Here is a 14,690-nt window from a genome sequence, read left to right as displayed (position 1 = left end):
TTCATAAGGTTAAAGTTTCGATCTCTTATCTTCTATCTTTGTTGAACTAATAGAGAAAAAATAGTTTTGATATCCAAAATTTGAAATTTTGAATAAATGAAACTGACGGGAAGATATTTCAGAAAAATATCCCGAGGAAAAAAGAACAAAAAAAGAGTAGAAAGAGAGTGAAAAATGATTGATTATGAGTGAGAAAGAGAAAGAACATGTTGGATTGGTTTAAAATTGAAAATCGATAAATGGGGTTTGGGATTTTAGTAGTAGAAACAGAACCCCGAAAAAAAAAAAAAAGAAAAAAGTCTCCACTCCCCACTTAGGAATGGCCTCCAATTCTCTTCCCCTCTTATCTTCAGTAAAGAAAAAGGAACATTTTTCCATCTTTGCTTTTGTTTTTGGTGCTTTTTCTCTGCTTCTCCCTCACACCCAACTTGTTCAAGAATCCTTCCTTCCTACTACTCCTTTCCATTTCTCTAATCCCCTCATCTTAATTCCTCAGTCTTCACTTTAGCAAATCGTATCAAATTCTTATCATAATCCCACATTGTTCAAATACCAAAGTCAATTCCTATAAAAATCACCTAACCACTCCTTTCAAAATACAACTTTTATTCGAAACAACAAAACAAAATTTGAGAATAACTCTTGAAGATACCCTCCTTTTAAAAACAATTTAAACACATGAAATTCTTGTCTAACTTGCATGGGATTATGACAAAATACACATTAAAATTAAAACAGAAAAGATTACAGAAAAAAAAAAAGAAAGAAAGAAAGGGAAAAAAACATGAAGAAGTGTGTTATTGGGGGCATCGAGTGTGGGTTTTCAGGTATAAAGTAGAGATACCAAAGCGAGAAGAATCTTTCCTTCATGCCGTCCAATCAACACCCATTTGGCCTCATCAACCCCATGCTGCTCTCCATGTGCTGCTTCCCATTCAATCTCCCATACTCCCCAACTTATCATTCATTCACCACATTAAACTAATCAAATGCTCTTTCTTCTTTCTCCCTTTTATGCTCATTCGTTAGTCGTTGCCCTTTTCTCTCCCCTAGACTTTCGTAACTTGGTTTTCGGTCACCCGAGCTTAGTCGACTTAGCCTGTTAGACACATTTTTGGGTGAGTTTGGGATGATTTTTGGAAGGGTAAAACACGTTTTTAAGCATTTTCTTTCCCTAGATTTTCACAACTTAGGGTTTTTTGTAACTTCAGCTTAGTTGACTTGTCTTGGTTAGACACTTCTTTGGATGAGTTCGGGATGAATTTTAGAAGGGTATAATATGTTTTTAGCCATTTTTATGGTGGTAGGTTAGATAATAAAAGTGATTTTAAAGATCCTAAAAACATTTTAAAAACAGTTATATAGTGTTTCTTCTAAAAATGTTGGTAAAAGAATGTTTTAGCTTAAAAAAGTGTCATTTCAAACTCACTATTTATTTTTGAATAGTTTAATCTGATATCTTAGATGGAATAAAATAGAGTACTAATGAAGGAAAAATCATGAAAATTGCCTATGACAACCCATTATTTTGTTTGGCTAGCACCAACTAGCCAAGTTTTGCATATATCCAATTTTATCATTTTGAAACTAGGAATTCATCCTAATCAATCCAAAACTTAAAAGAGAGCATATTTCATTCTTTCCCTCAACATTTTACATGTCGGGCAGATTTTAGTTTGATTGTTTATATGTAAATTGTAGCTGTGGGTCATTTTTGCCAAGTCCAACTTGCCAACTTACATAAAAATTCACCCATTATTTGTGTTGTCATAAAGGTGTAAACTTTGTGGCTCTAGTATTCCAAATTCCCACTCACCTTTCAAGCTGCGGAATCATCTAAATTCAACAAATCCTCAAACCAAATCAAATGCCTTTTTATTATTTTATTTTCCCCCTACCTCTAAATAAAAAAAAAAAAGCGACATCTTTTTGCCTTAAATTTTGTACATAGATCAATCATAAAGTTTCCTAGATTCTCGAGTTAATGGTTTGCAATCTGGACTTGGTCAATTAATTCCCTTTCTTTCTCCTTCTACTACGAGAGAAGGAGAGATAGAACAAGAGAGAAGATCAAAGTTGACAGAGATTGAAATTTGAAGCTCGGTTGATTGGCAATGGCAGAATCCCCTATGGCCATATCTGCAAGCCATGAACTACTCAGAGCTGCTCCTTGTATGGAATCTGATCCCATCCCCACCCCCGCCCCCGTCCCGATCACGGGCTCCGACCCCGTCGGGTTTGTCGTCGGGTCTGGTATCACCGGCGATGAATCCCTCGAAGATTTTCGGCTGCCATTTCAAAAATAAACTTCAGTTCCCATTATTTTTATGGGTGATTGAACAATGGACACAATGAAGAAGGAATTAGGAGCAATATAAAAATTAAGATCTGAAGGTTCTTTCTTAGACCTTGGGGTAGATGGGCAAAATGTGATGGTATAATCTGCTCCATTGCAAGTGAATGTGCTGGTGGCGTCATCATAAGCGTAGCTGTACGATTTGGGGCACGCCGATTTGAACATTTGCGAGTACATTGACGGCCGGCATGTCGCCGGCGAATTGTACGCGCCACTGCAACAGTATTCCGGCGCCGCAAAGGCTTCACAAGCGCTCTTGCACGCGCCGCCGCCGTCCGCCTTCAGCTCCGTCGGGCATAGCTGGTTCAGATCCGTAATGCAGCCAGTGGACGCGCACGTCCCTGACCCACCCGTTCCCTCGACGATCATCGGCAAATTGTAGCCATCGACGAGGCTGACATCGTAGAAATCCTGCGAGCCGGAGCCGAGCGTGAACTCGGCTAAGGTTGCCGGAGGCGTGGCGCCGGCGCCGTTGCACTCAATCTCGCCGGAGCCGCAGTCGCCGGTGTTGCAGCTGCCACGGCCGGAGCTGTCGAAATTGCAGCTCGTCCGGCCCCAGAACCGACCCGACCAACCAGTTGGAGCTTGTAATGAGCGGGAACTGTCCTGTTCTAATTCGAAGCCGGTGGTCTCCAGTTTTGGGCTGCCGGCGCTGGCGAGAATTCCCGGCCAGACGGTGAAATCGCACTTGTTAATGAACCTGAATGTAGCACCGGAAACCTCTGTAAAACACAGAGAAAGAAGATTGAAAAAACAACAAAAACAGAGCAACCAAATTGAACTAATTCTGCTCCAGATTTTGATACAATTCGATAAAATTGGGGAAAACAAGCGATTACCCAGAATTAAAATGGATGAATCTGACAGTTTTAGTTTACCTTTGACAAGAAGAAGCACAACCAAGCTCGAGAAGAAGGAAGAAGAGTGGTGGGAATGGCAGAACAATCCCATTGAAATGCTCTGTTTTATCCTCGTGCTAAAGCTCACTGATTCTGCTGAAACAATTGCTTGATATCACAGATTTGTAAGAATGGGTATGGTTAAGATGAATTTTGCGAAGTGGGATTTGAGTTATGAGATTTTTGAAGTTAGGAGAGAGAAGAGAAAAGGTGAAGATGCAGAGAGAGAGAGAGAGCAATGGCGGAAACAGGGGTTTATGGGAGAGAAAAATGGGGATGAGAGAGAAGGAATATTGGAGAAGGCGATAGAGATTATTTCCTGTAAAATTGTTTTGAAAAAGAAGGAATAAAAAGGAAAGGGGAAAGGAAAGTAGAAGGAGAGAGTGGTGAGAGAACCTTAAGCATGGACATGGCGATGCTCTGTTATTTATAATGAAACGTGATCAATCGAAGGGAAATTGAAGTGCCCCGTCACCGACATCACTCTCACTCACCGACCAATCATCTTCACCCTTTTTTTCCTTTTTCTTTTTCCTTTTTCTTTTTCCTTTTTTTCCCTCTAAAGAACGACCCTAAATTTAGAGTAGAAGTTACGGCCCATGGGTACCACTTCGTCTTCCCCTCGTTCATTCATTTATTGTCTGGTTTTAACCTATTATTATTATTTATTTAATTTCAAAATTTGAATTTTACATAATATTCTTTAAAAATTAGTAGGTTGTCAAATAATTTTTTTTTTTGGGCATTTGATCCAATTAGAATGTTGGGTTTTCAAAGGTAAAATTGTTAATATGCGGTCTTACAAAATCTTAAAATTATATTTTGATTTTCTATTTTAAAAAATTAAGTTCGCTTGTTAACAAACCAATGAAATTAACTCATTATACCGGATGCTTCCTAACGCATATGGTATGTTTCATCTTTGGTCCAATGTTTTTTTTTTTTCAAATTAGGCATTGTTAGAAAATTGGTAACTAAGAACTTTTTTGGATTTGATTTTCTTTTCCCCGTGAGAATCCTAATAGGGAGTCATAAATGTAAGAAATCTACAAGTCAAATTTGAAGTCAATTTGAATCTCTTTTTTTTTTCTCGAATGATTTGAATAATTTTATTAAACTACAATAGTGACACCAATATCATAGACTCAAAGAATGACAACAACACGTGAGGTGGAAAAAAAAACTTCAATCACGGTTTAGGTCATCTCAACATGAGACTAAACAATCCAAGTTCTTACTTCCCCTAAAATCTAAAATCTTCAACTCATCATTTGATAAATGGTTTTTAACTATTTTCCTTTTCAATCTAAACAATAAAAAATAAGGAAAAAAATCCTCAAACACGTGTGAGGAACCTTCCATCTTCTCAAACTCGTTTTAGAGAAGGAGATCAATTTCTTCCTCTACTGCAAAACTTGTTACGTACATCGGCAAGCACATTCTACGTCGTTCGTAGAAGAAAAACTAATAAATTCCTTTTCGAATCAGGCGATATACCATAATGTCACCATAGTTGAGTCCATTTTTACTTCCGTGAATAATTCTAGGCAAGGTTATCATCACCTCCCCTTTTTTATTTCGAAAAATAGCCTCCACGCCACTCTTTTTTCAATCGACTCTAATTGCTGCATAGATTGGGTTTCCATCTAAAATATGTTTCTTCAACATTCCCCTCTCTTTTGCTTCTTTTTTTAGTACAACAAATGGGGATGAAGGTTTCGAACTCACGACCTATTAATCAGAAACATGTGCTAATTATGATTGAGCTAAATTCGTTGACCCTTCTTTTTGCTTCTTGAAATTAAGATGTGCAAATAAAAAATTAGAATTTATTGTAATCATAATTCACATTGCTTATTATTTTCCAAAAGAGAAAAAAAAAATCATATTACTTATTTGTCGGTTGTCACACATTACTCTAAAATGGACTATAAAATATAAAATACCTGTTAAAAGAAAAATCCTGAAAATAGCTTTCCTGTGGGGCCCACAAAATTTATACCGGAGTCCGGAGACACTAGGAGAAATAGCCACGTGTCCACCCGACAATCGGATTAATGTTCGGCCGGAGGTTTAATAAGCGCCGCCGTGGCCGTCAATCCCACCATTTTTCTTTAAATGATCTTTGATTGTTGTCGGACACGAACTCACAGGGTTTGCTCGCTTGCCAGTCGCTGATTTTAAAGCCTCGTATTGGCCCATCAGGGAAAATCTCTAGTACTATCCTCCACAAAATTTCCACAAGTCACATCACCTTCATTTAAAAACAATATGAAGTTTATAAAATAAATATAATGATTGGATTAAAATTTTAATTTATATGATTTTAGTTTAATTACAATTTTGTTTCTAATAGTCTTGAAAATTGTTTGGTTTCAATTTAGTTTTCAAAATCAATCTATTCAAATCTCACGAATGGTCTTTACTATTTCAAATTGTTGACATATTGAAAACGTGATGATTTTTTATTCACGAATTGACTGCATACAAATTAAAAGACGGAGTAAAAAGAAAGGAGAATAAGTGAATATTCAAATGAAAAAAAAGGTTTAAGAATGTTTTTTAAGATTTATCCATACTATTGAGGACCAAATTGAAACTTTTAAAACTATAGGAATCAAATTAAAATCAAAACGAATTAAGAGGCCAAATTGAATTAAAGTTTAGTTCAGAAAATTAAAATGAGAGATAATGCCTTCGGATGACTGTTTTAAAAACTTCTTTACACAAATATCTAAAAATTTTCTAATTTTACACTTTTAGATTTCTGTTCCGATTTTACCCTTATTTATTGCATTTATATTTATTATAGGTATTTGTTTTTTTAAATATAAAAGATTTAATTCCACAAATTATTATCATAATCTTTTAATTATTGTGGATCCCATACTAATTTTCAACCCAAATCACTTAATTTACTCATTGATTTTCCGGACAATTTAAAATCACATAAACATCCGTTGAAGCTCAATAAACATATATCTGCATATTCAAAAAATATATTCAAAATTATAGTATATATCCACTTATATATCCGCATATATACATTCAAATCATTATAGTATATATCCACATATCTGCATATATACAAGTTGAGTTATAAGATATATCCACTTATATATCCGCATATATACCTTCAAAATCACTATAGTATATATCTGCATATATACAAGTTGAGTTATAAGATATATCATAATAAAAAATCACTATACTATATATCATCGCATATACAATATTTCACACGAAATCAGAAATTGAAAACATCCGTTGGAATGCAAACCTTTCAATGAAATCTCCTAAGGCGGTCGGAGATGAAATGATCTTGCGACAAAGAAAAGCGGAGCCGGTCGGAGAGGAAGGCAGATAACGACGGACAGTCGGAGAAGAGGAACGGAGGGTCAAAGGAAGAAAAATCAATGGTTGGAGGAAGAAAAGAAAAACAAGGAAGAAGAAAGGGGTGACTTTCGAAAATGGATGGCTTTTTTGGGTTTTGAAATTTTTTTATTTTGGAAAATATCATTAGCACTTTAAGGGATTTGACCTCTCAATTTACCAATTCTATGTTTTAATAATTATTTAATATTGAGATAGATCCTATGAATATATTAGTAATTTGTGTTACATGTACCATCTAATTAATTGTTTCATGACAAAAGTGTAAATTCTATACTTTTCCATTGTCATTTCTATACTTTTCCATCATTTTACATAATTATGATTTGTAAATAGACCATCTATGAACTAATCCCTTAAAATAAGTTAGACAACTTAAATATATAAGAGTAAACTTTTAATGTGTTAGAGTAGAGCAATGAATAACTATTTGAGAGAAAACTCTATGTTCGATACTTTAATTTTGTTTAAGAAAATGATTATCAGAGAATAATGCGAATACAACATCCCACCCAATTTAGTTGCATAAATAGGAACAATCTCAAATATATAAATAATGATAACATCTCTATTCGACTATTAAAAAAATCAAACTAAACAACTAGACAATATTATACCTAAATTCCACGTTTAAACGATAATGGACCATCTAAGAGGTATCTATAATAAAAGTGAACTACTCATCTTATCGTCAATTTCGAATATAATCCATGAATATTGATATGATATCAAAGCTAAAAAGCTCAAAACGTGAGCATCCGATCTTAAAACGAGATCCAACCAAAATTAGTGAACCCAAAAAAGGCACTACCTTGAGAGAGCTTTCGATAATCCCATCTCGAAACTGTAACAAGATTGGAAAAGATTCATTCAATTGATAAAAGAGAGAGTATATGATAAGATGAAAAGGAATAATAATGATAAACAACAGAAAAGAAACATTGTTTTAATTGAGTTGCTTTTGAAGGAATGCCGACATATACTATTCCAAATTTTCCATGAACTGAAACAGAACCATCTCTCTGGAATTGTAGGGTAGGGGCTCCTCTAATTCCTCAATATTGAATTTTGATATGCTATGGTGTTTGCGTGTAAAGTTCCCTTATTGATAACATTTTTTTCTCTCTTACCTTTTTCTCATTTCAAAGTTTCCCCTTTACCATACCCCTTTATGGGTCTTTTCTCCTCCCAAAAAAAAAAAAAAAATTGCAACTACACCCACTATATTAATAGTTGAGTTCTAACGGGTCAGCAACAATGTTCCTACTAACCACCTTAAAAAATTTGAAAATTTTTTATCGGTTGGATTTTGTTGAGTCCAAATCATCTAGAAGATTTGTTGAAATGTTGCATTTTTGAAGTCCAAGTCGAAGGGGAGGAAGAAAGGCAGCAGAAGAGTGCTACAGACTATGATCAAGCCAAGAAGTCAAAAAGAAAGCTCCTTGGCATTATATATGGGCGTCTAGGTGCTGCCCACAGCACCATGACGCTATCCTAGAGCATCGTGACACTATGACTTGAAGTGTCTTATGATTATGGAGTGCCATGGTGTCGGTTACTTTGACGTTGGTTTGCGTAGTCAACAAAGCCTAAGGTGTTTCCTACTTAAATAACGTGTGAAATTGATTTATTTTTTATTGTTATTTATGTAGATTATTCCATAAGATTTAGCTAATCGGTCATAGCAATCTAATAACAATAATTCTTAAAAAGAAAAAAAGAAATGAAATCTATGACAATAATCAAACTAGCAAAACCAACATCAACATGAATACATGATAATCCGACCAACATGTTATGTTCTCAAAACTTGCGTCTGGTAAGGCTTTTTTATTTTAAAAAAAAACTTATTTTTTTTTTTTGGTAGAAAAGAAAAAAAAAAGTGGTGTCGGATGACGAAGTGAATAAGTTAAAGATGAATGAATTGGAAAAAAAATAAGAAAATAAGAAAATAAAAAGTGATGATATGGTTGTGAAAGAAAGGGGAAAGAAGGAACAAACCTTCTAGTCAATTCAACGTACGGCCATAGACCCAAAAACATATTGCTCCCCACTTTATTTATTTATTTATTTATTTATTTTTCACTGCTCAAAAGCTGCAAAAAATAAATTAAAATATGAAAAAGTTTTTTTTTTTTTTTTGGGGGGGCCAATGGTTAGTGTAATTTATTTAGAGCTTGACAACCAAAAGTAAAAGTTAGTGATCACGTTGAGAACCCAAAGCGGCAGCTGCTTGGTTTTGGCTCTGGGAAAAACACTGCCTTTCTTGTTCTTTCTCAATCGGAGAGTTTTTTACAATTTGGTTTTTAATTTTTTTAAAAACGTTTCAATTTCATTCTACTGCATTGAATTTTTCTTTTCCGATTAATTGAGAAAATATCATCATGTCAATATGTACCTTATTAATTGAGCTTATTATTGATATGTGGTCCTTTGCCAGAGACACGGTGGTGAGAAGGGGAAGGAGACGCCATACACAAAGACGGGGAGGAGGTGGGAAAAACAATATCTTTCTTGTTCTTTGTTGGCATGTTTCTCCCTTCTTCATGGTTTTGCGTTGCGTGTTTTCTCGATAAAAAATACTTAAAGTGCTAACTATTGAGCATATTCTTTTTATTGACCACTATTGAAAAATTGACAGTTCAATATATTTTTTTTAAGTTTTTTTTTTTTTTGTATTTCTCAATTGTTTGTCCAACATTTATAACGGTGACAGTGAAGACAAAATAGGCACTTGCCAATTACCACTTGAGATAGTTACTAATTTCTTTTTTCTTTTTTGCAAGTTTTTTTTTTTTCGAAATTTCTATATAATTTGGACAATGTTGCTAAAAAATAGGAAATAAAGACTATAAATAATTGAAAAATATTAAATTTTTAAAAAATAAGAAACTTACCAAATATAGGTACACGCTGTCACATCTCTCACCACCAAATCGTTATTCATTAACAGATAAGATAATGCCAATCTGACGCCGCTGTGCCTCTCCCCACCAGCCGCCGCAAGGCCCAGTTGATTGGTTCTTCTTCGGCAGCCTCCTAGAAAACCGATTGCCTTTACCAAACTCATTCAACTCAAAAATCAAAAGAGAAAAAAAGTGAAAAAAAAAGAGAAGGGGATCAGAATGCCAATATAAGCTATCCATTAAGCAGCAGCCGCACAATTTTTTCAAACTAATCTCCTAAAATTGAGACGCTAAAAAAAAGCGACGAATAGGTGTTCGACAAAATGCCGCAAAGAAAGAAACCTCCCAGTGTAACATGGCGGCCACGTGAAAGAGTAATTCGACATGCGGAATGGCGGGGCAAGTAGGTAGGCGCGCGCGCCATGTGATATGCGATTGTGGCTTGTCAGCGTCATTGTCGACGCAAAAGGCAGAGCCATTGCGTTGGTTTGGTGGCAGTGGCACGCCCAGTTGGGCTACGCCACAGTTCCACTGCAGCGCTCACTATTTAGCTACTTTGGGCGTTGGGGAAGACTTGGGTTTCCACAAGTTTGGCTGCTTCCTCAATAACACTTGTGTTTTACTTTTGCTGATGCCTTTCTTTTTGCTATGTCTCCCTTTTTACAACTAGAGTTTGGGGACAACTTTGATTTTACTACCTCTTTATTTGTGAGGATGATGAGATGAGAACATAGAGCTAACAGGTAAATAGTATTTTGTAATGGTTGGAAATGCGACTAAAGTTCCACGTTTGCACATTTGCTAAATAGGGGAACATAATGGGTATATTAGATTAGGACAATCATGCACAGAACGTATAATACTGCGTTGAGATACTTAGGGGTGTAAATTTTAGAGTTATATCCAATAAAATTTTGAACTTTAAAAAGTTTCTAAACATATCTTACAATTTTCAATTGTGTATAATAAATTCCTACCTATTAAGTACAAAATTGAAAAGTTGATCTTCAATTAGATAGGAACTCAACCTTGTGTCCTATAAATTTGTGAGTTTTAGACAATGTCAAATAGTTAATAAATTATTTGAATTTTAAAAGTTTCAATTACATCATCAAACTGATTATATGTTTAGTTCAAAATTGAATACATTATCTTGGATGATAATAAATATTTTATCCATTAATTTTAGATTCACAATAATTTTTATACCTAATTAGAAGAAGGATCTTACTAAGAATAATGCAAATAAAGGCACACTGCACTGCATGCAATCAAAGCAGAGATATCACGTCATCAATAACCACGAGATGCTTGCCCAAATAAAATAACAACATTAATTTAATCAATAAGAAAACTCCTAATCTAATCTCTAAATAAATAAATAAAATACATTATTAAATAGCCATTTGTTTATGTTCATACTTCGAAGTAAAATTAAACATCCTTTTTCAAATGACCTTATTAATCATTATCTGAACTTACAAAGGGTAATCAAGTTGCAACCAATGTGTATTCTCAACCCCATTTCATTTTCAAAAGAATTAAAATGTTTAGTTTTGTAATTATACTATAATAGTTTAATGTGTGAATTCTGTTTACAACCAAGACCTAAAATTTTGTCGGCGCCGATTAAAAAAGTTATTATCATGGATATTATAATAAAATTATTTAAATATTAATTTAATTCTTGTATTTCAAAGCTTCTATTTTATCGCTTTACTTTCAAATTGTGTTCATTTTAGTCTATATATACTTTTAAAACGTTCATTTTGGTCGATTTCTTTTTCTTTTAACTTTTATTCATTTTACTTCATGTGCTTTAGGATGTCTATTTTGGTATTGCACTTGGACTATTTTGGTCCATTCATTATTATTTTTGTCTTATTTCTTTCCATCACAATTTTAGCATGAACATTTCAATCATAAAATTTCTTGAAATATAGCCATAAATTTGTATTATAGAGTTTTTATCTGGTATAAAATTTATGTTAAAACTTTATAAATGCATACCAAAATGGTCATTTTTTAAAACGATAGAGACCCAAACAAATGTTTTTAAAATATAGCAACTAAAATCAACAAAATGTGATCAAAATAGACATTTTAAAAAAAAACATAAACTAAAATTACAAGTAACTTCTTTTTTATTCTACTTACAATTATCATTTACTTATACATATATATGATAAATCTTCCTCTCTTCTTATTAATACGATATATATATATTCACACATCCAAGAGTATGAACCTGATTTAAATCTTGCATTTGTTGATAAAAATATTTATTTAATAATGAAAAAAGATAATCGAGAAATGAGAAAAATATTATATATTGCATTTTGGAGCATGTTATACAAATAATTTGTGTCACATCCAATACGACTTAAGAACCATGCAGAAACAGAAGTAGCTGAAACCTGACTTATGGATCCAAAATAATTGGGCCACACGGCAAGTTGCAGCCGCCCAAATATGTCATCATATGGCCCAATAAAATAATTGGGTTGGGCCCACTCGGTACGAGCGTGATCCGGCAGAAATTAATTTAATTTAAATATTCAGTGCCCTCTTTTTTTTCTTTTTTTCTTTTTTGAGTTGAAATATTCAGTGGCTTTGGCAGTGAAGAAACAGATGCCGGAAGCTGCAAGCTGCCACCCACGCGGCGGCGAACATGCCCAAGGACGGCGGCGTTGAGCGTCGCCGGCAGCCTGAAATGTCAGCGGCTTGCGGTTGCGGTTCACTGGATGTTTTCAAACTGATCCAAAATAAAATCAAATAAAACAAAATTAAATGAAATAAGTATTTACAATTTCCCCTAAAACACTTTGTTTTTCTTTTAGTTGAGAAGTCAATTTTAGAAGACCCAACATCACCCTTCACACTAAAACATTCATTGAAACTAATGTAAGTTTAATATTTTATAACATTGTCATTTTGGATCTATTCACAATTTGACATGCATTTATTAATAAATAAACATATAATATTCTACTATGCCCTTCCTCAGTTGGTACATTTTTGCATCATATTATTTCTTAAATATGATTAAATCATGATAGGTGTTTGAGAACAGAAACTTTATGTTAAGATAAAATCTTAAACATGATTAAATCACAAATATATTCAAAAATTTTAACTTAAAAATTATGGTAAGTTTAATTATTTATAGAATATCTTACATTATTTTTTTTAATAATTTTGCTGTTAATGAGTAACATAATAATTTTTACACCACATCTCACCATTTTATTTTTGTGATGTAATATTCTTAACAAAATATTATTTTACATTTAATATTACAAAACAAAATTTAAAATTGTAAAAATATAGGAACCAAATTGGTAAAAGCATAAAAGTTTAGGGTGGAAAGCTTAAGTAATTTAAAGTTTTAATATTATTTTGGTCACTTTCAAATTTGTTCTATTTTAGTCTTTTACCTCTAAAAATATATATTTTAGTTCTTAAAGTGAAAAAAAAAAGACTATTAAAATTTTAAAAAACAAGTATTTTGGTCATATAGAGCGTTTCCATTTATTATTTATCTTCTTCTATTTTATTAAGAAATCTAAGTATTTTGCCTCAAAAAAAAATCTAAGTATTTGACAATTATTTAACTATTTATATGACTTATTTCTCAATTTTTTAGGGAGCATCCTCAAATTGTATAGAAATTTTGAAAACAATACAAACAACTTTTTTCAATTTCTTCTAAAACGTAAATAAAAAAAAATATTGTTTTATCATTATTGAATCTATAGGTGTTAGAGCCATGCAATTCCATTTCTCTTTTATTAAAAATGAAGAAACAAAAACCAAAAATGAAAATATTAACCTTTAATATCCGCTCATCTAAAATACATACTTTTAACCTGCAATATCATTTGTAAAATATTTTTGTAATATTATCCCCATTGTTAATTGCAAAATAAAGATAAAAATCAAGACAATTATTTTTTTTTCAGATATTTCAAAAGTCTTGAAATCAAAAGAAAAGGTAAAACCCAAGATTTTGTAGGCAAAAATTTTTTGCAATCAAAATGGTATTTAATTTTAAATGAAAGATTAACCCACAAATTATAAAATTTGTTATCACGTGGAAAAGAAAAATAAAAATTGGGTGGGCGGTACCTGGCGGCGGGGGAAGGGCAAAAGCTAACAAGATAATTGGCGGATACGCAGGTGAAAGTGCTGGTTCCGTCGTCGAAGGCGTAACTGTAAGCGCGTGGGCAATTTTTTTTAAAGAATTTCGAGTACTCACTCGCCTTGCACGTGTTCGGATTCGCAAACGCGCCGCTGCAACAATATTCCGGTTTCCCAAACGCCACGCACGCGCTCTTACACGCCACGCTCCGGTTCCGACCATCGCCGCCGTCTCCGGCCCCCATCACCCGCAGCTCCGCCGGGCAATCGCCGTTCAAGTCAGCAATGCACCCCGTGGCCGTACAGTTCCCGGACTTCCCACCCTGCGCCACGATCCCCATCGCAATGTTGTACCCGTCGACGAGGCTGACGTCGTAGAAATCGAATCCGCCGCCGCCGTTCAATGTGAATTCGGCGAGAGTCGCGGGTGGTGCTGCACACGCGCCTTGGCATTCGACGGCGCCGGAGCCGCAGTCGGCGGTGGCGCAGGAGAATCGGCCGGCGGCGTCGGTGGAGCAGTAAGTGCGGGCCCAAATGCGGCCGGACCAGGCGGCGGGGACGTCGACGACGGTGGAGGCGGCGGAGGGGAGAGCGAAGCCGGTGGTGGAGAGAGGGGCGGTTCCGGCGCCGGACAAAATGCCGGGCCAAATTGTGTGGTTGCAGTTGTTTTGGACAGTGATTGTTGCAGAGTGAGTGAAGGAAAGAAAGTGGAAGAAGAGGGAGATGGAGAAGAAGAGAAGATTAATGGAATTGGAAGCCATAGCCATAGCCATGTGAGGAAACTGAGTGAGCTTTTGGGCTGCTGGAACTCAACTCTAAAACTGGCTCCAAATTCTATGCCTCTCTGCGGGGCAGTTTAAAAGAAAGGCCCATCATGTGGGACAAACAAGATGCATATTCATTATTCAACAAAAAATAAAAATAAAAAAATTGGAGAAATTAAAAATTAAGTAGGAATATGTATTTATTTATTTTTATAAGGACATAGACTTGTAG

The 14,690-nt window shown here is 34.5% G+C and overlaps 2 protein-coding genes across 2 annotated transcripts; both read right to left on the bottom strand.

The window, feature by feature from the left end:
* Positions 1 to 1,853: 1,853 nt before the first annotated feature.
* Positions 1,854 to 3,639, bottom strand: LOC148213426 (thaumatin-like protein 1). The gene is made up of 3 exons (XM_088126668.1): positions 3,235 to 3,639; positions 2,409 to 3,078; positions 1,854 to 2,288 (listed from the first exon to the last, which is right to left on the bottom strand). Exons 1-3 carry the CDS (start codon positions 3,305 to 3,307, stop codon positions 2,036 to 2,038), a joined length of 996 nt encoding a protein of 331 aa, XP_087982794.1. The 5' UTR covers positions 3,308 to 3,639; the 3' UTR covers positions 1,854 to 2,035.
* Positions 3,640 to 11,868: 8,229 nt separating this feature from the next.
* On the bottom strand, positions 11,869 to 14,541 carry LOC111005245 (thaumatin-like protein 1b). Its single transcript, XM_022276677.2, has 2 exons — positions 13,683 to 14,541; positions 11,869 to 12,309 (listed from the first exon to the last, which is right to left on the bottom strand). Exons 1-2 carry the CDS (start codon positions 14,465 to 14,467, stop codon positions 12,159 to 12,161), a joined length of 936 nt encoding a protein of 311 aa, XP_022132369.1. The 5' UTR covers positions 14,468 to 14,541; the 3' UTR covers positions 11,869 to 12,158.
* Between the last annotated feature and the right edge of the window lie 149 nt (positions 14,542 to 14,690).

Source organism: Momordica charantia, assembly GCF_013281855.1.
Source record: "Momordica charantia cultivar OHB3-1 chromosome 1 unlocalized genomic scaffold, Mcharantia_2.0 BLBB01000001.1, whole genome shotgun sequence".
Taxonomy (NCBI): Eukaryota; Viridiplantae; Streptophyta; class Magnoliopsida; order Cucurbitales; family Cucurbitaceae; genus Momordica; species Momordica charantia.
Note: the sequence above shows the minus strand (reverse complement) of the source record. Positions and strands in the feature narration are given on the sequence as shown.

What these genes read in the sequence shown, in the direction of transcription:
- LOC148213426 (XM_088126668.1), bottom strand. Translation starts at nt 3,307, where the DNA reads ATGGGATTGTTCTGCCATTCCCACCACTCTTCTTCCTTCTTCTCGAGC. An exon ending in TGTGCTTCTTCTTGTCAAAG is followed by an intron (nt 3,079 to 3,234) that starts GTAAACTAAAAC and finishes TGTGTTTTACAG; the next exon opens with AGGTTTCCGGTGCTACATTC. An exon ending in TTTTGCCCATCTACCCCAAG is followed by an intron (nt 2,289 to 2,408) that starts GTCTAAGAAAGA and finishes TTGAAATGGCAG; the next exon opens with CCGAAAATCTTCGAGGGATT.
- LOC111005245 (XM_022276677.2), bottom strand. Translation starts at nt 14,467, where the DNA reads ATGGCTATGGCTATGGCTTCCAATTCCATTAATCTTCTCTTCTTCTCC. An exon ending in TGCCCTTCCCCCGCCGCCAG is followed by an intron (nt 12,310 to 13,682) that starts GTACCGCCCACC and finishes ATTTTGGATCAG; the next exon opens with TTTGAAAACATCCAGTGAAC.